Source organism: Hippocampus bargibanti, linkage group LG20, assembly GCF_051943395.1.
Source record: "Hippocampus bargibanti isolate YZ-2025 linkage group LG20, ASM5194339v1, whole genome shotgun sequence".
NCBI classification, from domain to species: domain Eukaryota; kingdom Metazoa; phylum Chordata; class Actinopteri; order Syngnathiformes; family Syngnathidae; genus Hippocampus; species Hippocampus bargibanti.
The window spans coordinates 5,314,838-5,337,544 of NC_142753.1; the positions used below are offsets into that span (position 1 = coordinate 5,314,838).

The following is a 22,707-nucleotide window of genomic DNA, read 5'->3' on the forward strand; positions in this document are numbered from 1 at the left end:
CCCAATGAGGAATAAGCGGTCTGGAAAATGGATATATGGATAGTAATAATTATAAGACATCTTCCAGATTTTGCCATTCACTATCAAGTTTGACACAGTCAGAATTTTGTAACGTGTTTCATCTGCATACTTGATGGTTTGACTGCGTGACTCCCATGACCAGGGACTCGGCCATCTCCAGCAACAAAACGCCGCACAACAGCTCCATCAACCACATTGAAAGTGTGCTGCAGCAGCTGGATGAGGCTCAAGCCCAGATGGAGGAGCTCTTCCAGGAAAGGAAGATCAAACTCGACCTCTTCCTCCAGCTGCGCATCTTCGAGAGGGACGCCATCGATGTGAGACCGTTTTCTTTTTTAAATGCACGTGCCACCACGCTCACTCATCTTCTGTCATTTGGACATCGCGTCACTCCCGCATTTAGATTATCTCCGACCTGGAGTCGTGGAACGAGGAGCTGACGGGTCAGATGAGCGATTTTGACACGGAGGACCTGACGGTGGCCGAGCAGAGGCTGCAGCATCACGCCGACAAGGCCTTGACCATGAACAACCTCACCTTTGATGTTATCCACCAGGGACAGGAGCTGCTTCAGTGTGTCAATGAAGTCCAGGCCTCCGGTGAGTCGAAAGAGAAATGAAGACCCATGTTAGTTTTTCCACATGGAAACTCGAGGATCGAAATATTTCACATCTTGACCTCTTCTTTTTTTCCCCCACACAGGCGTTGAGCTGCTCTGTGACCGTGACGTGGACATGGCGACCCGTGTTCAGGACCTGCTGGAGTTCCTCCACGAGAAGCAACAAGAGTTGGACGTGGCCGCCGAACAGCATCGCCGACATTTGGAGCAGTGCGTCCAGCTTCGACACTTGCAGGCCGAGGTCAAACAGGTAAAAAAAAAAAACGTCATTGCTTCGCATTTGAACAATTTCCCTTCTGGCGCAGGATTTCATCGTATTTTTCCGTGCAGGTTCTGGGTTGGATTCGTAACGGCGAGTCCATGTTAAACGCGGGTCTCATCACAGCCAGCTCCCTGCAGGAAGCCGAGCAGCTGCAACGGGAACATGAACAGTTTCAGCATGCCATTGAGGTTTTTCTCGTTTCCCAACATTTATTGTGCCAATGCTTCTCATCTCCCTCTCATTGTTGTTGTTTTTTTTTTCATCGCCACTTCCTGCTCGCAGAAGACCCACCAGAGCGCCCTGCAGGTTCAACAGAAGGCCGAGGCCCTGCTGCAGGCCAACCACTACGACATGGACTTGATCCGTGACTGCGCCGAGAGCGTGGCGTCGCACTGGCAGCAGCTCATGCTCAAAATGGAAGACAGGCTCAAGCTGGTCAACGCCTCTGTGGCCTTCTACAAAACTTCGGAACAAGTAGGACATGCAATACGCCGTATTACACATTGTGGTGACATTTTGGGCCTTTTAAATTTCCTCTTCCCCCTTTTTTTAAATCCGAATACTATGCATTTATGGGAATTAAGTAATAAAAAAAAATACTCCCGGCGCTGACATTCTTCATTGTAGGAGTTGTATCATATTTTCTCCTCCTTTCAGGTGTGTAGTGTGTTGGAAAGCCTGGAGCAAGAGTATAAAAGAGAGGAGGACTGGTGCGGAGGTGCCGACAAACTCGGCCCCAACTGCGAGACGGATCACGTGACCCCCATGATCAGTAAACACCTGGAGCAGAAGGAAGCTTTTCTCAAGGTTGAAATAAGCCCCGTTGGAAACTCAAAGCAACGTTTGGACATGGCACCTCTGAGCTCGCCCATTTGTTGTCGTTGTTGTCAATCAGGCCTGCACTCTGGCCAGGAGAAACGCCGACGTCTTCCTCAAGTACATGCACAGGAACAGCGTCAACATGCCGGGATTGCTGAGTCACGTCAAAGCGCCGGAGCAGCAAGTTAAAAGTCAGTTTGTGGACTCGAGTTAACTCATCTTTACTTCCACTAACGTTGTTTCACTTTTGCAGATATTCTCAACGAGCTATTACAGAGAGAAAACCGCGTCCTCCACTTCTGGACCATGCGCAAGCGCCGCCTGGATCAGTGTCAGCAGTATGTGGTGTTCGAACGCAGTGCCAAACAGGTGAGAGGGATCGGAAATATTCATCTGGTCCCGCCTGCGTCGTACGGTTTTGACCGTAAAATGAAATCTTTCTTTTAAGGCCCTTGAGTGGATTCACGACACGGGCGAGTTTTACCTCTCCACGCACACCTCCACCGGCTCGAGCATCCACCACACGCAGGAGTTGTTGAAGGAGCACGAGGATTTCCACATCACCGCCAAGGTAAGCTCCCGTCTCACTTTCTCGCCCGGCCGGGCGGAATCACGCGTGCGAGACCTGTCGCTTGGTCCGCCCCCTTAGCAAACCAAGGAGCGCGTCAAGCTGCTCATCCAGCTAGCCGACGGATTCTGCGACAAAGGTCACAGCCACGCCGGCGAGATCAAAAAGTGGGTGACGGCCGTGGACAAACGTTACCGGGACTTCTCCCTGCGGATGGACAAGTACCGCTGCAGCTTGGAGAAAGCTTTGGGCATCTCGTCCGATTCCAACAAGGCCGTATGTCCTGTCCTTATATACTCTGTCGGCCATCTTGTAAATGTATCATCATACCGGGGAAAACAAAATGGATCCGTTTTCTGGACATCTCTCTTTTCTCAGAGTAAAGATCTGCAGCTGGACATCATTCCCGCCACGGCTCCGGGCTCGGACGTCAAGCTGAGGGATGCCGCCCACGAGCTCAACGAGGAGAAACGAAAGTCAGCGCGAAGAAAAGAGTAAGTCGTCACTTTTTTGCCGTTTATGTGGCTAAAAGAAATAAAAACACAGATGAATCGACGAGCGGATTCTCATGAAACGTGGTTTTTACGGTAGCTCCCAGCTAATCGGCTGCCATGTGATGTCATACAGTAATACATTTCCATGATTGAAAGTGTCCTTTCCTTAGCCAGCTCATTCTTACGAGTCTTACAAATCACCGCCAGCGTCTCGATCACGCCATGATGGCTTTACGATGGCGTTTTACGACCTCCGGCTGTATTTTATCCAACCGTCGGGGTATAAATGGTGGAGGGGGGGGGGGGGGGTCTGTGAAAAGCTGAGATCGTCGCAATCAATTGTTGTTTTATGTTTAGGTTCATCATGGCAGAGCTGATTCAGACGGAAAAGGCCTACGTGCGAGACCTGCGGGAGTGCATGGATGTCGGTTTGAAATTTGTCGCCCTTCCCCTCCCACTTCTCCCTGACAAGCATCACAAGTGAATCTTTATATGTTCCCTTTGCAGACTTACCTGTGGGAGATGACGAGCGGGGTAGAGGAGATCCCCCCGGGAATCCTCAATAAGGAACACACCATCTTTGGGAACATGCAGGATCTTTATGAATTCCATCACAAGTAAGCCCAATTTTGTTCCTCCCCTGTGCATCTACTCGACCAAAACAAAATACTGAAAACCAAATGAGCGAGTGTTTTTTTTTTTTTCCTTCCCATGTTCGCTTAGCTCAAATGTTCAAATTCTGGGTGGACTAAATGCGGCCTATGATCAATTTTCATTCGGCCCTTCGTCATAAAATCAATAACATCTTTCCTGCATGTAGAATACAGTGGGCAAGAGCACTGTTACCTGCGTGTGCTAAGTGCTGCCATCTCGAGGCTCAATTAGGAACAGCAAATTAGTCTAGGTGTAATTGACTTCTAAAATGGCGACTATTAAAGATGTTCATTAAAATGTTTTAAAAAAAGGGAAGTGGATATTCAATTTTAATTTTCAATGTCAATTCAAATTGGATACGCATGTTCCAAATGAAGCAAAACACACAGCTGAAATTAAAATCAAAAAGTAAATGTTAAACACAGAATGGCTCGCTGAAATGTATTTTACTTAATTGCTGTTATATGTAAAGAATGTCCAAGGTTGCTGCACCCCACCTACATTTTTAACACACCAAATCTGCGCCCCCTTTGCAAAAATTTGGACACCCCAGGCTTATTGCCACACAATACGTGCAGTGTCTGGTTGTAAAACATTTTTGCACCCCCTCCTTTTTCAGCATCTTTCTCAAGGAGCTGGAAAAATACGAGCAGTTGCCCGAAGATGTTGGCCATTGCTTTGTCACCTGGGTTAGTCTCACTTTCTCAGTCAACTATCACCAGTAAAGAATCTTGATCATTTATGACTCTTATTTTGACAGGCTGATAAATTCCAAATGTATGTGAGTTACTGCAAAAACAAGCCAGACTCTACTCAGCTCATCCTGGAGCATGCCGGGAACTATTTCGATGTACGTTAAATGTCAAGGTGATCACAATAAACCCGCAGGATGTGGTGTTTCGGTGTCTTATGTTTTTTTTTTCTCTCTCCGTCGGGTTTGACAGGAAATTCAGCAAAGGCACCGACTAGCCAACTCCATCTCCTCCTATCTGATTAAGCCTGTGCAGAGAATCACAAAATATCAGCTCCTGCTCAAGGTACTGGCACAAAAGTGACAATCAAAAAGAGAGTTGTCAGGATCAAGCTTGTTTATTTGTGCTTTTCCAGGAGCTGCTGACATGCTGCGAAGAAGGCAAAGGCGAAATCAAGGATGGGCTAGAGGTGATGCTCAGCGTTCCCAAGCGAGCCAATGACGCCATGCATCTCTCCATGCTGGATGGTGACCGACTACGCAGCCATTCGCTCATTGACGACGGACGTGTGATTTTGCTGACGCTTCTCATTTCATCCCGCAGGTTTTGACGAGAACATCGAATCGCAAGGCGAGCTGATCCTCCAGGAGTCTTTCCAGGTTTGGGATCCAAAGACACTGATCCGCAAGGGCCGCGAGCGACACCTCTTCCTCTTTGAGATGTCCCTGGTCTTCAGTAAGGAGGTCAAGGACTCCAATGGCAGGAGCAAATACATCTACAAGAGCAAACTTTTTGTGAGTCCTCCGCAACACTTAAAAAAAAGAAAAATATTTGTGACGTTCCGATTCACACGATTATTGCCCGCCCATCTCCGTAGACCTCTGAGTTAGGAGTGACCGAGCATGTTGAAGGAGATCCCTGCAAGTTTGCTCTTTGGGTGGGCCGCACGCCGACATCAGACAACAAGATCGTTCTCAAGGTAAGATACTCTTTCATGTCATAGTGTCCAAACTGCACTCTGAAAGACCACACGAATGACAATGTTTAGATTTTAACAAGTGGAATTATCATCAGTTTACTGCGGAGTAGAAAAATAGCATTTTTTTTATGTTATGTAAATAGCCTCTGTGTGAAATAATTGGGAATCACACCCAGCAAATTGCAACCAATCACTCTTATCTTAACTTAGATTAGTTTATCTTAGTTTAGTTTATCTTAGTTTATTTTAGCCTATCTTGGCTTATCTTAGTTTAAAAAAGGTTATTTTAACCTGACTTAGTTTATTTTACCTTAGTTTAGTATCTTAGCTTATTTTAGTTTAACATATCTTATTTTAACATGTTTTAGCTTAGCTTATTTTAGCTTATTTTATCAATATGTTTTGATATGGTCATTTTTTTATTAAAAAAACAAATTCTGCTCGGTCTGGTCGAGCGTCTTGACTGTTTACTGTCCTCCTTTTAAACGCATGAGCGGCTTCAAGGTTCCATTTTGGCTTTTTTTTTTTGCGCATCTCGACTTTTGATTGTGCCTCGTCCGTCTATCTGGGAGCTGTGTTTTCTGTGGCTGTTTGTCTCGAAAGTCTCTCTCTGTGGGCTGACGTGCTTTCCACCAACACCGCTGATACTTGTTTGACTTTTCGACGCCCGCGAGCGTTGTTTTGAAGCAACAACTTTACTTTTTTATTGATTGGACCACCACTTTTGCTGTCATTTTCTCACCCCCCCTCCCTTTTTTTTCATTAAGTGCCAAAACGGTTGCCATTTGTGTCAGCGTTTGGAAGAGCATGAAGCTAAAGTCAACTAACAGCTCTGGAATGCTCTGAACGTGCTATGCAACAAGCTCTCATAACTAACTGCATATCCTCCACCATTACAGTCCGCCGCAGTCTTAATTGGGCGACACCGTCAAGGCGGTTTACCGGTCTGCTACCATAATTTGTTTTTATTTTAATAACCGCTAATCATGTCAGTCCGTCTTGCAAGCAATGAACATGTATCCACTTGTAAAGCCGAACCAGTGAAATTGTCTATCTCATATTTCAAATTCAAAGCTAAGTCAGGGATCCAAACACGGAGCGATGGTGAGTACCAACCCCCCCCCCCCCCCCCCTCTCACAACGCAGCCCTTCAACTTCTCCCAAGTCTGAAACCGCAACGTAAAAATGCAACTGGTCATTTTTGGGACCTGATTGACTGAAAATTACTTGAAGGCAATAATTGTCTGGAATATGCTTCCAAAGGGCTCTAACTTTGCATTATATATATTTATACTGTACTGCACAGGTGTCAAAGTCAAGGCCCGCGGGCCAAATCCGGCCCACCACATAATTTTTTCGGCCCGCGAAAGCAAATCAAACTTGTTAAATTCCATGATGATTGCTAAAATCTGAGCCAAAATTTCATATTTTTGGATGTCAACCACAATAAAAGTCATTATTCTTGACTTCAGATTTGAGAACGAGTTATTCATTAATTTGCTTTGTGCTCTATATGTAATATTTGAAGGGATTTCAACAGTAGCCAAAATGGAACTGTATAGTGCCACTTAGCAGTTTTTTTGACAACGATACTAGTGCAGCGTGTTCTACCGGAAACAAATTCCTTGTGTGTCCTACATACTTGGCAATAAAGATGATTCTGATTCTGATTCTGATTTAAACATTCTAATGGGTTCCCCAAATTCATAACGGCCCTCGAGAGGAAACCATAACTACATTCCACATTCCTACACTCCATTGCGAGACTAATAAAGGCAAATCCAATCCAATCCAATCCAATCCAATGTGGCCCGCGGCAAAAAATGACTTTGACACCCCTGCTGTACTGTATTGACCTTCTTCTGTGTGACATTTCAAAGAACTCCAACTCCCGTCATGCATCATGCAAACCTCCAACTTGTAATTCGAGAAGCCAACGTTTCATTCAGACTTGTGGGAAACGGAAAGCCAAACCGCAATTCTAAGACCCGTTTGATTTCCACAACGGCCATGACCTTTTGACTGGTCTGCCAATCAACAGGCCTCCAACATTGAGAACAAGCAGGACTGGATCAAGCACATCAGAGAGGTGATCCAAGAGCGCACCATCCACCTGAGAGGTGCGCTGAAGGAACCCATCCATATTCCCAAAGCAAGCACCGCTAAACACCACAAGGGTCGAAGGTAAACAAATGGCAACGTTTGGGTTATCGTACGTGAAGTTTGAGGTCACGGACGGCGTTGTCAGGGTAACGACTTCTGGATAGAAATCGAATCGGTGTTGTGCTTTAGGGATGGAGAAGATCTTGATAGTCAAGGTGAAGGCAGCAGTCAGCCAGACACAATCTCGCTCGCCTCACGCACCTCCCAGAACACGCTGGACAGTGACAAGGTGAGATGTCCCCCCCATCCCTCGTCCAATCGCGACCCTGTCGGCATCTCCTCACTGCCATCCCGACGTTCCGTAGCTCTCTGGCGGCTGCGAGCTGACGGTGGTGATTCACGACTTTGTGGCGAGCAACAGCAACGAGCTGACGGTGCGCCGCGGGCAGACAGTGGAGGTTCTGGAGCGCTGCCACGACAAGCCCGACTGGTGCCTGGTGAGGACCACCGACCGTTCCCCGGCTCTGGAGGGCTTGGTCCCCTGCTCCACGCTCTGCATCGCCCACTCGCGCTCCTCCATGGAGATGGAGGGTATCTTTAACCACAAAGGTAAGCAAGAGTTTGATAGAATGAGCTACGCAGCAGACGAATGTTCAAATCTAAAGTCAAAAATGACTTATTGTGGTTTACATTGGGACAATTTGAAATTTTGGTTTGGACTTTAGCAAGCATCATGAATTTACAACAGATTATTTTCTTACAGGCAGTGTTTGTTAGGTGTTTACAATTACCTGCCATGTTTCAGCGTATACTTCCGCCTTCGTCAGAGTGTCACTGTCTGTAGAGAAAATAATCTGTTTTAAATTAGATATCAAGCATACAGGATGAACTTAATACAAGCATCATGGAATTTCACAAGTTTGATTTGCTTTTGTGGGCCGAATAAAATGATCTGGCGGGCCGGATTTGGCCCCCGGGCCTTGGCTTTGACACATTGCCTTAATATTTACTAAGTGACTTTTTCCCTTTCTGTTTTACACCCCTGTTAATCGTTTTTGACATGAAATGATATCATTTCAGACACCTTGTCCGTGTGCAGCAATGACTCCATCTTGCCAGGCTCCTCCGCTACGCTCCAGCCTGGTCATGGCCATGCTTCGCCCGGTCCCAAACGACCAGGTAGGCGAGACCTTGCCAAACAAACGCCGTCCGACCATCTCAATATAATCGCGATCCGGCAGGCAACACGTTGCGAAAGTGGCTGACCAGCCCCGTGCGGCGGCTGAGCAGCGGGAAGGCCGACGGTCACGTGAAGAAGCTGGCCCACAAGCACAAAAAAAGCCGCGAGGTCAGGAAGAGCGGCGAGATGACCGCGGCATCCCAGAAAGACTCGGACGACAGCGCCGCCACGCCTCAGGACGAAAGCGCGGAGGAGGTTGGTGTTGGTTGTCGCCGTTCCGCAAAAACGATTCAAAACGACGTACGTCTGTTTTTCAGCGGGTGCGCAACGAGGGGCTGTCGAGCGGCACCTTGTCCAAATCCAGTTCTTCGGGCATGCAGAGCTGCGGCGAGGAGGAAGGCGAGGAGGGTCCCGATTCGGTGCCGCTGCCCCCGCCGATGGCCATCCAGCAGCATAGCCTCCTCCAACCCGACTCGCAGGACGATAAGGTGATCCCCAGCGGGCGCAACAATCAACGATACAGTCATCAATCGTATTTAATAATCATAATAATAATGTGTTTACTTTAGTACTATATGGCTTAATTAGCGTTAGCCCTAAAGCCAATTCACAAATGACTTCACAAATGACTTCTTGATTTCCAGATTTTTTTGGGGAAGTTTACCTGACCATTATCCCTGAAAAATTGTGAATTTGTATCCTCGAACCCCACGATTAAAAACCACCGCACTATATGATCATTAGACGGATTTGAGAATTTAAGAGAAAAAAAATGGACCAAGGGAGGAGACCCTAGCAGAACACATCATGACCCATCCTAATTTTTAATTTGTCCAGGTTTTATTCCAATTTTAGTCTGAATATTTTGTGATGTTTTGATATTAATTTTCCTGCGTTGCATCTTATTCTTTCCTTTTCTGACAATTGATTTGAGGCGGCGGCAAGTTTTTCTTCTGACACTAATTTGTGTTTCTCTTTTGTTTTTTTCCTGATTGTATTGTTTGCCATAATTTCTAGCATTACCTTGATTTATGTCCTGTCTTTGCTTTGTCACAGTTTCCGTACCTTTCCATCTGAAAAGCTTCATCTTCCTCCCGCTTCCCCCCCCCCTTCCCCCGCTCAGCACTCCTCACCTCTCAATGCTCTTTTCCAATTACGCTTTTTCTTTTGCTTTTTCTAACAAATGTATCGCCACGGATGAAGTCTTTCTTTTTTCTTTTTCTTTTTTTTTATCTTGAAACTTTTGTCCTTTTTGTATCCCCCCTGGACAATACTCTGTATCTTAGTGAATGTTCCCACCGGTTCATCAATTTCTTTTCTTTTTTTGACTTGATGTTTCTTGGGCATGCATTTGTCGTCATGGCATCGGAACCCTAAAGTTTCCAAATGCAACAATGCCACAGCTTTTTCTCTGCGCCGAGTACCCCCAAAAGACTTTGAAGTGGCGCAAAAATAGCCCAAGTGTGAACTCCAAAACCAAAACCAATGTCCGACGCAGTATTGAAGAGGTTAAAACGCCCCCCCTCCCTTTGTTGCCATCCCCCCCCCCCCCCCCGCTCGTCCCTCATTTCCCCTTTTTTACCCTCTGTGCGTTTAATCTCATAATTGGCATCTGTATAAACGCTGGCGAGGCCACAAGGGCACACGGGCTCACCCAGAAAACCAAATTGGGGAAGCACAGCAGCGCAAGGGTGAGACACTCCTGAAATATGCATATTGATTTTTTTTCATGTCTGTAAATCTCAACATAAAAGGACTCCATCTTCCTTTTTTCCTCGCCCCCCCCCCCATTATAAAGATGACTCCGCCTCAAAAGCAGGACTGCATATTTTGTTTTTTGCATATTTCTTATTCTCACATGATCCAGTCCGTCTTTTCCTTTATTGATGCATTTTAGCACCACATGTTGTCAACTTTTTTTGGTTTTTAACCCGTTAACTGTGTGTTCACCCGATTTGAACTTTGATCATTTGAAATCGTATTTGAAATCACATCACTAACCAATAAGATGAATAACCCCCCTCCCCTGCAATAAAACTAAAGGGGATTCACTTTCCAACACCCGGCATAAAATGTTGCATTCCATTTACATGCGACGGGTTCATCCGAGTCCACTTAGACCCGTCGTATCGAAGCACGGTGGACCCGGCCGGGCCCTGAAGAAGCGTTTTATTTTGAAGCCTAACTCATTTTCTACCCACGTTTCCTGCAGAACTCCTCTCGTCTGTCCGTCCACCCCTCCAGCTCCGAGACGCCCAGTGCCGCCGAGTTGGTCAGCGCCATTGAGGAACTGGTCAAAAGCAAGATGGTAAGAAACGTGACTTTGACCGCGAATGAAACCGGAATTTACAGTACCTTGAACGCAGCAATGGCATCGAATCACATTTGCGTTGGTCATCGTTCACTTGGCAGGTTCTCGAGGACCGTCCCAGCTCGCTGTCAGTGGAACAAGGGGACAGCAGCTCCAACTCACTCAACCCCTCTGACAACTCCCTCCTGTCCTCCTCCTCCCCCGTGGAAGAGATGGACGAACGGCGGGCCGGCGTCCTCAAAGAGAGACAGTACGTTGCCCTCCCGTTTGAAATCCTGCGCCCTTTTTATGAATCTATCCTGACAAATTATTTCTGATTTCTTTGAAGCTGCATTCTGGAGGATTTGGTGCAAACGGAGAGGGATTATATCAGAGACCTCAGTCAGGTGGTGGAGGTGAATGAAACGTCACTCATTTTCCGATTAAATGTCGCCCGTGCGTGTGTGTTTTATCGCCAAGGTTATTGTGTGTTTGTCCATTTAGGGTTACATGAGCCGAATGAAGGAGGAGGGCGTCCCCGACGACATGAAGGGCAAAGACAAAATCGTTTTTGGCAACATCCATCAAATCTTCGACTGGCACAAAGAGTACGTGAATGATATCTAACATGATTGTCAGCGTTGAAGCTTACTATTTTTTTCTCTCGCAGTTTTTTCCTCGGCGAATTGGAAAGATGTCTCGATGATCCAGACAGACTGGGACCGCTTTTTCTCAAGCAGGTTGGTCGCAAATGTCGTTTCCGCTTCCTGTCTGTGGCTATTTTTTTCTCCCCACATTCTCATCCATTTATTTCTCTTTTATTTTGTAGGAGCGCAGACTAAACATGTACGTGCTATATTGTCAAAACAAGCCCAAGTCAGAACACATCGTGGCAGAGTACATCGATACTTACTTTGAGGTAATGCGGAAAATCCAAACGTAATCTTCGCCGTCTTCCTTTTCACCGACCTTCACCGTCCGCCGTGCAGGATCTGAAGCAGCGGCTCGGCCACCGATTGCAAATCACGGACCTGCTCATCAAGCCAGTCCAGCGGATCATGAAGTACCAGCTCTTGCTCAAGGTTGGTGTCTTGTTGTTACACTAGAGGGCGCCAGATATGCAATCATTTGAGAAATGTTGCTCCATTATTTTTTTGTGGGGTCTGGGAAAATGCCAAAATATTCCGCAAAATGGCACCAAACATTGTCCAATTGCTTTTTGACAGAATTTAGTCAGTCATGAAACGTGTCATTGTACATCGTGAGGGATGACTGTCACCCATGACGCAAACTTACAGACCACAATTGCGTCTCTATCTTTTTTTTTTCTTGTAGGACTTTTTGAAGCACTCGAAAAAGGCAGGGATGGATTCTTTGGATCTGGAGGTAAGAAACCAGACGAAATTGATCATTTCCCTCGGCATTGACACCCGTTTATGACTTCCAGAAAGCGGTAGAGGTCATGTGCATCGTACCCAAAAGGTGCAACGACATGATGAACATTGGCCGTCTTCAGGGATTTGAAGTAAGAAATCGAAGCCACACCCTCGGCCCCACTTTGGATCTGTTCTTTTACAAACCGGCTCTTCGTCTCCAGGGTAAACTGGTGGCCCAGGGACGCCTTCTGCTGCAGGACACGTTCATAGTGACGGACGCGGAGAGCAACATGAAGGAAAGGAGAGTGTTCCTCTTTGAGCAGCTTCTCATCTTCAGCGAGCCGCTGGATAAGAAAAAAGGCTTCTCGTGTCCCGGCTTCCTGTATAAGAACAGCATCAAGGTCAAAGACGGACGGCGGATTTATTCTTGTGAAGCATTTTCCGTTGCTGATTTGCGTATCCGCCGCTCCAGATGAACAGTTTGGGCCTGCAAGACGACACGGAGGGCGACGCCTGCAAGTTTGTGTTAACTTCACGCTTGACGAACGGCACCGCCGAGTCGTTTGTGTTGCACTCGTCTCATCCGGGGGTGCGCCAAGTCTGGACTCTTCAGATCAGCCAAATGTTGGAGAGCCAACGCAATTTCTTCAATGGTGAGATTACATGAAGAGGGGTCGGGCGTTATTATGTTTTACACATGTCAAAGAACACCTTCTGTCTTATCTCCCGCGTCGTAGCTTTGACCTCACCCGTCGACTTTCAGCGGAACCACGTTGGGGCGATCGCAGGGCCTTGCGTGTCCAGTGCGGCGTCTCCTGGCGGCAGTAGCGCACCGGGAAGTTCGGCCACAAGCGTCTCCGTCACTCCGGGGTCCCAAGGCGGCTTCCGTCGACCATCTAGGATCCCCCAGCCCTCCCGCCTCCCCCAACCCCTCCGCCACCACCCCGGGGCCGATCCCGAAGGCCCCAACAAGATTTCCGGTACGACTCTGCGAGCGAGCCGTACGCTTTCGCGTGTGGCGTCAAACGTCGGCGTGATGTTTTAGTTGTGCTCACTTATGATCCAGGTCCAAGTCCCCGTCCTGTTGCTCTCCCCGCGCACCCCCCGGGGGGTAGTCCGCAGGGCAAGCGTCCCATCCAGAACCTAGAGGACCATGCGCAGACCCCTACGAGTATTGTGGCTCCGACGGTCCGGGCCACGGTGGGGCAGTTGGCCCCCAGCCCCTCTCCCAAAACGCGGCCCGGAGCCGTGCCCCCTTTGGTCCCCCCGGCCTTTGTCAAGGACGTCCTTCCTCCGCCGCCGCCGGCCAGCCCCAGCCACAAGTCTGCTTTCTGGAGCTCCATGCCGGGCTCGCCGGCGAGCCGACCCGGCTCGTTCACGTTCCCGGGCGAGGCGTGCGACAGTCCGGTCCGCCCAAATTCAAACCCGAACGCAAATCAAAGCCACAGACACTCCACGCACAGCAAGGACGCTGACCGCATGAGCACCTGCTCGTCCGCCAGCGAGCAGTCCATCCAGTCCACTCAGAGTAACGGGGTAAGAGCGAAAGAGCGCCGCGGAGCCCACTAACACGGAGGCCGACCGAGGGGAGAGCGACCGACACCACTAATCTGACTCTTGACCCTTCACGCTTCCTCCGCATCTTCAACGCCATCTTCTTCTGGCTTTGATAATCTCTGAAGAATCTTACGGCTCCTTTCTGCAACTTCTCTGGCGGACCAACAACCCGAGACCGCTTCCCATTTCTGACTTCTAACCGCGCTTTACTAACACCCGACCCGATCCGGGGTCTTTTCTTGCTGTCATCTTGGCGCCATTCTCAAATGGCAACTAACTCCGCTGAAGCTAACGACCTGTGCCCACGAGTTGCCAAACAAAGAAAACTTTCTCTTTTCCAACCTTGAAATGCACACTCTTGGAATGATGATGTTTTCATCGACTCTTTCGCGATACACGAAGTGGTACCTTGACCAAACTGGTCACTCAGTTGAGTCACCTTGTCACTCAAGTTATATCGACCAAAAGCAAGTTAACTCATTCGCTGCCATTCCCAAATTTATTCGGGAATAGAAAAACGTGACATTGAGCGCCATTTCCGATTTTCTTCTGGTTTTTGTTGCCGGTAAAGCGCTGGATAGACCTCTGGCAATGTTTTTCCCCTTCCACTAGAGGCCAAGATTTCCCCTTTTTCAATGTCAATGCTTTGTTCCAGCTTCATAATAAGAATAATACATGTAATTTCTAAGCGCCTTTCAAAACTATCAAGGACACTTTACAGTCACGGGATAAGAACATTTTTTTATTTTGGTGCGGGTGAGCAACGGCAGCCATTCGCGTCAGCGTTAACTCTACCCGAAGTAACACGCCAGCAAAGTGATGGAAGGAAGAGGAAAGGAAAGAAAGAAGTAGAAAAACAAAATACAGGAGCTGCTGGAAAGGCTAAAGCACTTTATAAATCAATATGTATGTGTTTTGTACATCCACCCCCATTTCAAGCTCAGATAACTCCTGACCCATATGACTTAGGAATTAACTCATTTTTTCTGATGAAAGAAGAGAGTCTAACGTTGTATTGAATGTTTAGTACTAAAAGTCAATATACAGTGGGTCCTGCAATTTGAGTGAAAATGACCAAAACCCTGGCACTAGAGTGGGCAATCTTTTTGTACATCGTCTGGCAGCGAATGAGTTAATCGTCTTATTATTGCCGACATATTTTGATTGATTCTGATATTAAAGTCCACAATTTGTCAAGTTGTATTTGGCTGCGTACTCCAAAGCCGAGGTACCACTCTCGCTGTTAATAGCCTTCTTTGAGATGAAGTAATCCACTTTTCCAGATCCCAAGTTGAGCATTTCCTGTTTCTCTTATCCCGACACAGAGTGAAAGCAGCAGCAGCAGTAGCGTATCCACCATGTTGGTGACCCAGGACTACATGGCGGTGAAGGAGGATGAGATCAGCGTGAGTCAAGGCGAGGTGGTCCAGATTTTGGCCAGCAACCAGCAGAACATGTTCCTGGTGTTCCGAGCGGCAACCGAGCAGGGTCCCGCCGCCGAAGGTTGGATCCCCGGATTCGTTCTCGGGCACACTTCGGCCATCGTACCCGAGTGCCCAGAGGGACCCATTACGTAAGTTGGAATGTCCAGAGGGGAAATAAAAACACTCCTTCTGAAAATGTTTTCTCCTTTCGGCAACCAAATATTTGATGACTATTCCGCAGTCGAAAGTCTTCCTCCTGGCATACAACCTTGCGCATCCGAAAGAAATCAGAGAAGAAGGACAAAGAGGCCAAGAAAGACGGCAAGTTGGAGAATGGTTATCGGAAGTCCAGAGATGGCAATAAAGTTTCTGTAAAGGTGAGTTCATGTCGCCAAAGACTTCACCTCGAGTCACTCCGTCCGTCCTCTCATATCATCTCCTCTTTTCATTTTCCAGCTTCTTAATCCAAACTACATTTATGATGGTAAGTGTCTCCTGCTAACTCATTGCTGCCAGACGATGTGCAAACAATGTTTCCACTCCAGTGCCAGGGTTTTTGTCATTGTCACTTGAATTCCAGGACCCGCAGAATATTGAGTTTTAGGACTACATCAACATTCAATGCAGTATAAGAAACCTTAGACCCTCTTATTTCATTAAAAAAAGAGTTAATTCCTAAATGATATGGGTCTGGAGTTATCAGAGCTTGAAATGGGGGCAGCTGTCCAAAATACAATACATAGTTTATGGATTATATAGCGCTTTAAAAACAGCTGAAAGCTGTAACAAAGGGCTAACATGGAAAAGATGGAAATGCTGCCCCCTTGTGGAAGGGAAAAACCTCACCAGAGGTCTGGCGAGCGCTTTATCGGCACCCAAGCAAGAACAAAACAAAACCCAAACTAAGTCGTGAATGGCCCTCCACATCATATTTTCAATTCCCAAATTAATTTGGAGTTGTCAGTGAACGAGTTAATAAGAAAAAAAAACAATCAATCGATTAATCAGGTGATTAATTAACCAATTAATTGATAAATCAATTAGTCGATAACTTTTGCCTTTTTCAGTTCCACCCGAGTTCCTGGTGCCTCTGAGCGACATCACGTGCGACAACGGCGAGAGCGTCACTCTCAGGTGTAAAGTATGCGGTCGGCCCCGGGCCGCCGTCACCTGGAGGGGCCCCAACCACAGCAACCTCACCAACAACGGCCGCTTCAGCATCGCTTACAGGTAGCGCGACAAATTCAATCGCGATGTCATCGACTATTAGCTTTTAGCTTTTAGCCGTCTCCGCGAACGTCATCATCAATGTTTGTCTCAGCGACACCGGCGAAGCGACACTGCGGATTGTCGGCGTGGCGTTGGACGACGACGGCGTGTACACGTGCGTCGCCGCCAACGAGCTGGGCAGCTCCACGTCCACGGCAAGCCTCAGAGTGCTGGGTGAGTTGGACACACCGGCACGGCCTTCCGCTTCTGTGACGTCACGTCACGTCTAAACGCCATGTGTGTTTTTGTGTGACTGTCAGCCGTGTCCACCGACGGATTGCGAGTGAGCTGGAAAGACAACTTTGATTCACACTACATGGAGATGGTGGAACTGGGCAGGTAACGTGTTGGTGTACAGACATTAGGCACACACGGTCCAAACCGCCTTTTATGGCAACTTGAGTTCCTCTTGTCGCTACTTGCTCTCACCCTGTGACCCACGCACGTCAACCATCCCTTTGCTCTTCTTCTGTTGTCATGGAGACGCTTGTAATCAGGCTCATTTTTTGCTCCTTTGGTATTTCGCACCAAAATAGATCATTTTTGTCCCACATCAGTGGGTGTGTTTGTGTGTGCGTGTGAGCATTAGAGGTAAGATTATTATGTTATTAGTATATTATTATTATTATGGGTATTATGATGGCTATTATGATTACTACCTAGCTGGCTATCTATTTGCTATCTATTGGCTATCTGGCTGGCTATCTATTAGTTATACGGCTACCCAACTAGCTGTCTATCTAATAGCTATCTATTGGCTATGTGGCTAGCTTTCTGTCTATTTGAGTTACTTCCGGGTTGAGTGAACGCTGGCGCGTGTGGCTGCCTCTGCTCACCCACAGAAAAACTGATCCTCTGACTGTAAAGTGACCTTGCGAGTTTTGAAAGGCGCTTATAAATCAAATGTATTATTATTATTTATTTATTATTATTATTATTATTATTATTATTATGATGATGTTTGCTTTATTTTCTTGAACAAAAACAAAACGTGTATAGGGAGTAAACCTAAAAAAGTGAGTAAACTTCGACGCTAGCCTTTTCTGCTAACACGAAACGCATATTAACATGCACTTAACGCGTTCTGATCACGTTCGTAACACGATCTCAACGCGTGACTTAACATGACTTGATCACACTCATAACACAATCTGATCACGTGACTTCAGACGTAATTTCAGGCAATCTGTCAGTCTGATCAGGTGACTTCAGACGATCCGATCAGGTGACTGCAGACGGCCTGATCAGGTGAATTCAGATGATCTGATCAGATGAATTCAGACGCGATGATCAGAAGAGTTGTTGCTCCGTGCTTTACTGTCTTACATCAACATGACATGGCCTTTTTTTAAACGGACTTAAGATAGGATGACTAATGGAACACAGATAACCCAATATGGCTAATAAATTTACCTTTAGTAAAACAGCAAGAAAATGAAACCTCTTGCACCTTTTCAAAATCTAATTATACAATTGTGAACAATAACAAAAATCATTTTTTTTTACCGAAATGCCTTTATGGCTCTAACGCCGCCATTTGTGAATTTACGGCGCTTCAAATAAAGTAGATTTGCGCTTTATCATGTCAATGTCCAGTCGCTCTTTGTCCACATCGTCAACAATGAGCATAGCAGTGAAATGAATATATCCAAAAAGAACTTTTTCTTCCTCCACTATATCGCGACAGATGCTAACAAACGCCACGCAGATGTCAACATGAGCAGAATTTTGCGCTACTTATAACCGATCTCCAAGTGAGGACCAGGACCATACTCGGAAAACGGACCTTGTTGGATATTGAGGCAATTGAATGAAAGCTGAAAAATCTTAATCCCAACTTCCTTTTTTTTTGCCCACCAGGGGTCGCTTCTCAGTCGTCAAGCGTTGTGACCACCGGACCACTAAGCGTCCGGTGGCGGTCAAGCAGGTGAACAAGAAGCTGATGAGGCGGGACCGCGTCACGCAGGAAGTCAACCTGCTCCACAGGCTCCAACATCCCAACATTGTCAACTTGGTGGACACGTACGAAACCCCCAGCAGCTACGTCTTGGTCCTCGAGATGTAAGCAAAAAACAAAAATGTGTGTTCGTATCACGGCAAGAACCATCACCTAATTATTTTTAATATATGTATCTTTTTTTTTTTTTTTTTTTTTTTTACAATCAGGGCCGAGCAAGGCCGTTTGCTGGACTACATCATCAGCTGGGGCAATTTGACGGAGCAGAAGGTGGCTTGTTACCTCCGAGACCTTTTGAATGCTTTACACTACTTGCACAACAGCAGAATAGCTCATCTGGACGTTAAAGTAAGATACAAAAAAAAAAAAAAACACACACACAAAAAAAGATACTGACGGAACGTTCCGCACGTGTGTGTGTTCAGCCCGAGAACTTGCTGGTGGCGCACGGTTCCGGCGGCCAGCCGCTAGTTAAACTGAGCGACTTGGGCGACGCCGTGCAGCTGGGCGGCGCCCCCTACGTCCACCCGCTGCTGGGCAGCCCCGAGTTCGCCGCCCCGGAACTGGTGCTGGGCGAGCCGGTGTCGCTGACGGCGGACATGTGGAGCGTGGGCGTGGTGGCCTACGTGATGCTGAGCGGCGCCTCGCCCTTCCTGGACGAGAGCGCCGAGGAAACCTGCCTCAACATCTGCCGGCAGGACTTCAGCTTCCCCAACGATTACTTCCACGGCATCAGCCGGGAGGCCTGCGACTTTATCCGCCTGCTCCTGAGGTCCGAGCCCGCCGGGAGACCCCCGTCGGGGTTGTGCTTGCAGGAGGCGTGGCTGCGGGCGGCCGGCGACGACCACCGCCACGCCGCCGCCGAGTGCTGCCTGGACACCTCGCGCCTCGTTTCCTTCATAGACCGCAGGAAGCATCTGACGGACGCGCGCCCCATCGGAGGAGTGCGCGGATTCATCCGAGGTCGCCTGCAGAAGCCCGTTTGAAGGGCTGGGAAAATCCTTCAAGGTCAATCCCCCTCAAAGTTCAAGGTCAATTCCCATGTGATGTGAAAGGGGTGAGTAATCAATTGAGGGCAACCTCGGATTTAGCCAAGCACCGTCTCACTTCCCATGGGAACGTTGAAAAACATCAGAGAAACACCGGGAACGTTGGCCGCCTCCCCCCCCCCCCCCCCCCAAAAAAAAAGACAAAAAACATTGAGCTCATCCTTCTTTGTTTGCAAGATTAAAAAAAAACACCCCCAAAACAAAGCACGAATGACCCAAAGTCCTTTTAAGCGGTCACGGCTGCCCGCGTCTACTGCTGCTCGCTGCTTCACATTTTGTAAACTGACCCCCCCCCCTCCCCCACAAAAAAGTCAATCAAAAAGAACAATGTACACAGTACTGTAATAAGTAATTTATTTTTCTGAGCAATAGTTCAAAACGTGATCTGTGTTGAGCTTTTTTCATAGAAAGTGACCCCCCCTCCGCCCCTCACCACGGTGTGCTTTTGATGCACCAACGACATTTTGTACATTTCTAGAAAGGACCGGGGTATGGAACCCAATTTGAGGACCGTTGCCACGGAGACCTAGGAGAGGACGCTGACCCCCCCCCCCCCTATTTCCTCCCTCATCTTGTTAAAGGAGTTAAAGTTGCATTGAAGCCTTACCGTGTCCATTTCCAAAAAAGTTGAGGTGTTGCGTTGTCCGGTATCACCGCAAACTTTTTGGAAATAGCGTATATGACTTAACAGTTTAAAAAAAACAAAAAGTGTAAATGCACTCATTTTCCATTTTTTCTTCTTCATGTGCAATGTTAGCGTTTTCACGTTGGAGTGCAACTATTTATGAGGACGCCCGTCAACATGGATGAGCGAGCGGGGGGCAACCAAGACCAGGTACTGCGAGAACCGCCGCGCGCCACTTCCTACAATCATTATTCGCTTTGATCAAAGGTAGTTTTTATTTGTTTTTTTAATGTCTGCCCTGCGTCGTATCGCGCCCCCCCCCCTCCCCCGACCACCACCAAAGTTGCTAGCATTTAATTGTACTTTGTTCCGAAAGGTTGTGAAAAAAAAGTTGACGATGTAAAAAGATTGTTTACACAAGGCAAAAACTGCTGGAGGCAGAAAAACAAACAGATACAAAAGAGAAGTGGAATGAGAGCAGTTTTTTCTCTTTTTTTTTGCCAAAATCAAGCTCAGAAAGTCATTCTTTGTATTTATTTTGCGACAAAATGTGCATACTTGAACTGGATACCTCAGCTGAGGTTTTTAAAAAACATTTTTTTACATGTCCACATTTCACTCGTTTGACAATTTATTTGCTCCTTGTTTTTATTTTGTACTTTTGCATGTAGATTTCATTGTACAGAACGAGTTTAACTTGTAAAAAAAAAGTTTCATTTTGCCATCAGTTATTTGAAGATTAAACATAATGCACACGAGTTCTCTCGAGTAGTTTCCTCATTTGTAGGTCACAAGCCCCGCCGCACTTTTAATGTTGTTGATTTCTTTGTTTGCAGCGGCGGCTTATTTGTAAAAAGCTCGGCTGGTGGAGGTCACGTGAGCCGAGGTATTAAAGACAAAAAAGCACAATGACAGGTGTGTTTGTTTATTTGTTTATTGAACATCGAAATGTATACGGTGATCAATAGTGAAGATCAGTAAAATTGTAAAAAAGAAAACAGTCTTCATACAGCACAATTATTTTTCTGTTGCTGAGATGAAGGTTGGTTGGTTTTAAACCCCCCCAAAAAATGACCATGTATAGCAGGGATGTCCAAAGTCGGTCCTCAAGGGCCGCTGTCCTGCCTGTTTTCCAGCTCTCCCAGGAACAACACACCTGATTAAATTCATCAGGACCATTTTGATGTTGCTTCAGAGCTGGCAGAGCTGATCATCTGAATCAGGTGTGTTGCAGTCCGGTCAGATTTGAAAACAGGGAGGCAGCTCCAGGCCTGGAGCTGGACATGTCTGATGTATCGTAAGGCGTTTTTACGCCAAAAAAACGACCATGTATAGTAAAGCGTTTTAGCCCAAAAAAACGACCATGTATAGTAAGGCGTTTTAGCATTAAAAAAACGACCATGTATAGTAAGGCGTTTTAGCATGAAAAAAACAACCATGTATAGTAAGGCAATTTTAGCATGACAAAAACGACCATGTACAGTAAGGCATTTTTAACCAAAAAAACGACCATGTATAGTAAGGCGTTTTTAGCCTGAAAAAACAACCATGTATAGTAAGGTGTTTTTAGCCTGAAAAAAGACCATGTATAATGGTTTTTAGCATGAAAAAAAACGACCATGTATAGTAAGGCGTTTTGGCATTAAAAAACGACCATATATAGTAAGGCATTTTTAGCCCAAAAAAACGACCATGTATAGTAAGGTGTTTTAGCATTAAAAAAACGACCATGTATAGTAAGGCGTATTTAGCCTGAAAAAACGACCATGTATAGTAAGGCGTTTTAGCATGAAAAAACGACCATGTATAGTAAGGCGTTTTTAACCTGAAAAAACGACCATGTATAGTAAGGCGTTTTTAGCATGAAAAAAAAGACCATGTATAGTAAGGTGTTTTTAGCATGAAAAAAGACCATGTATAATAAGGCATTTTTAGCCCAAAAAAACGACCATGTATAGTAAGGTGTTTTAGCATTAAAAAAACGACCATGTATAGTAAGGCGTATTTAGCCTGAAAAAACGACCATGTATAGTAAGGCGTTTTAGCATGAAAAACGACCATGTATAGTAAGGCGTTTTTAACCTGAAAAAACGACCATGTATAGTAAGGCGTTTTTAGCATGAAAAAACGACCACAAATAGTAAGGTGTTTTTAGCCTGAAAAAAACGACCATGTATAGTAAGGTGTTTTAGCATTAAAAAAACGACCATGTATAGTAAGGCGTTTTTAGCCTGAAAAAACGACCACGTATAGTAAGGCGTTTTTAGCCTGAAAAAACGACCATGTATAGTAAGGCGTTGTAGCATGAAAAAACGACCATGTATGGTAAGGCGTTTTTAGCCTGAAAAAACGACCATGTATAGTAAGGAGTCTTTAGCCAAAAAAAACAACCATGTATAGTAAAGCGTTTTTAGCATGAAAAAATGACCATGTATAGTAAGGCGTTTTAGCATGAAAAAAACGACCATGTATAGTAAGGCGTTTTTAGCATGAAAAAAAGACCATGTATAGTAAGGCGTTTTTAGCCTGAAAAAATGACCATGTATAGTAAGGCGTTTTAGCATGAAAAAAACGACCATGTATAGTAAGGCGTTTTTAGCCAAAAAACGACCATGTATAGTAAGGCGTTTTAGCATGAAAAAAAAACGACCATGTATAGTAAGGCGTTTTGGCATTAAAAAAACGACCATATATAGTGAGGCATTTTTAGCCCAAAAAAACGACCAAATATAGTAAGGCGTTTTAGCATGAAAAAAAACGACCATGTAT

The 22,707-nt window shown here is 46.3% G+C and overlaps 1 protein-coding gene across 1 annotated transcript in view; it reads left to right on the forward strand.

Annotated features, from left to right (window-relative positions):
* Window positions 1-19,440, forward strand: part of LOC148882790 (triple functional domain protein-like) — a 44,131-nt gene extending 24,691 nt beyond the window's left edge. The window contains 48 exon segments of the mRNA XM_088986975.1: window positions 164-338; window positions 425-620; window positions 724-890; window positions 971-1,090; window positions 1,185-1,376; window positions 1,560-1,709; window positions 1,798-1,912; window positions 1,975-2,090; window positions 2,170-2,292; window positions 2,371-2,565; window positions 2,668-2,783; window positions 3,141-3,207; window positions 3,291-3,400; window positions 4,057-4,126; window positions 4,198-4,287; window positions 4,382-4,474; window positions 4,545-4,656; window positions 4,733-4,923; window positions 5,007-5,108; window positions 6,183-6,212; window positions 7,150-7,292; window positions 7,401-7,500; window positions 7,577-7,820; window positions 8,292-8,390; window positions 8,453-8,646; window positions 8,709-8,879; window positions 10,604-10,699; window positions 10,804-10,952; window positions 11,031-11,097; window positions 11,186-11,289; window positions 11,352-11,421; window positions 11,511-11,600; window positions 11,671-11,763; window positions 12,017-12,067; window positions 12,129-12,206; window positions 12,279-12,458; window positions 12,530-12,710; window positions 12,795-13,037; window positions 13,124-13,593; window positions 14,940-15,187; window positions 15,280-15,415; window positions 15,495-15,522; window positions 16,106-16,268; window positions 16,360-16,481; window positions 16,568-16,646; window positions 18,168-18,368; window positions 18,474-18,612; window positions 18,690-19,440. Of these exon segments, the coding sequence (XP_088843101.1) occupies window positions 164-338; window positions 425-620; window positions 724-890; window positions 971-1,090; window positions 1,185-1,376; window positions 1,560-1,709; window positions 1,798-1,912; window positions 1,975-2,090; window positions 2,170-2,292; window positions 2,371-2,565; window positions 2,668-2,783; window positions 3,141-3,207; window positions 3,291-3,400; window positions 4,057-4,126; window positions 4,198-4,287; window positions 4,382-4,474; window positions 4,545-4,656; window positions 4,733-4,923; window positions 5,007-5,108; window positions 6,183-6,212; window positions 7,150-7,292; window positions 7,401-7,500; window positions 7,577-7,820; window positions 8,292-8,390; window positions 8,453-8,646; window positions 8,709-8,879; window positions 10,604-10,699; window positions 10,804-10,952; window positions 11,031-11,097; window positions 11,186-11,289; window positions 11,352-11,421; window positions 11,511-11,600; window positions 11,671-11,763; window positions 12,017-12,067; window positions 12,129-12,206; window positions 12,279-12,458; window positions 12,530-12,710; window positions 12,795-13,037; window positions 13,124-13,593; window positions 14,940-15,187; window positions 15,280-15,415; window positions 15,495-15,522; window positions 16,106-16,268; window positions 16,360-16,481; window positions 16,568-16,646; window positions 18,168-18,368; window positions 18,474-18,612; window positions 18,690-19,250 (7,030 nt within the window). The 3' untranslated portion in view covers window positions 19,251-19,440.
* Window positions 19,441-22,707: the final 3,267 nt, after the last annotated feature.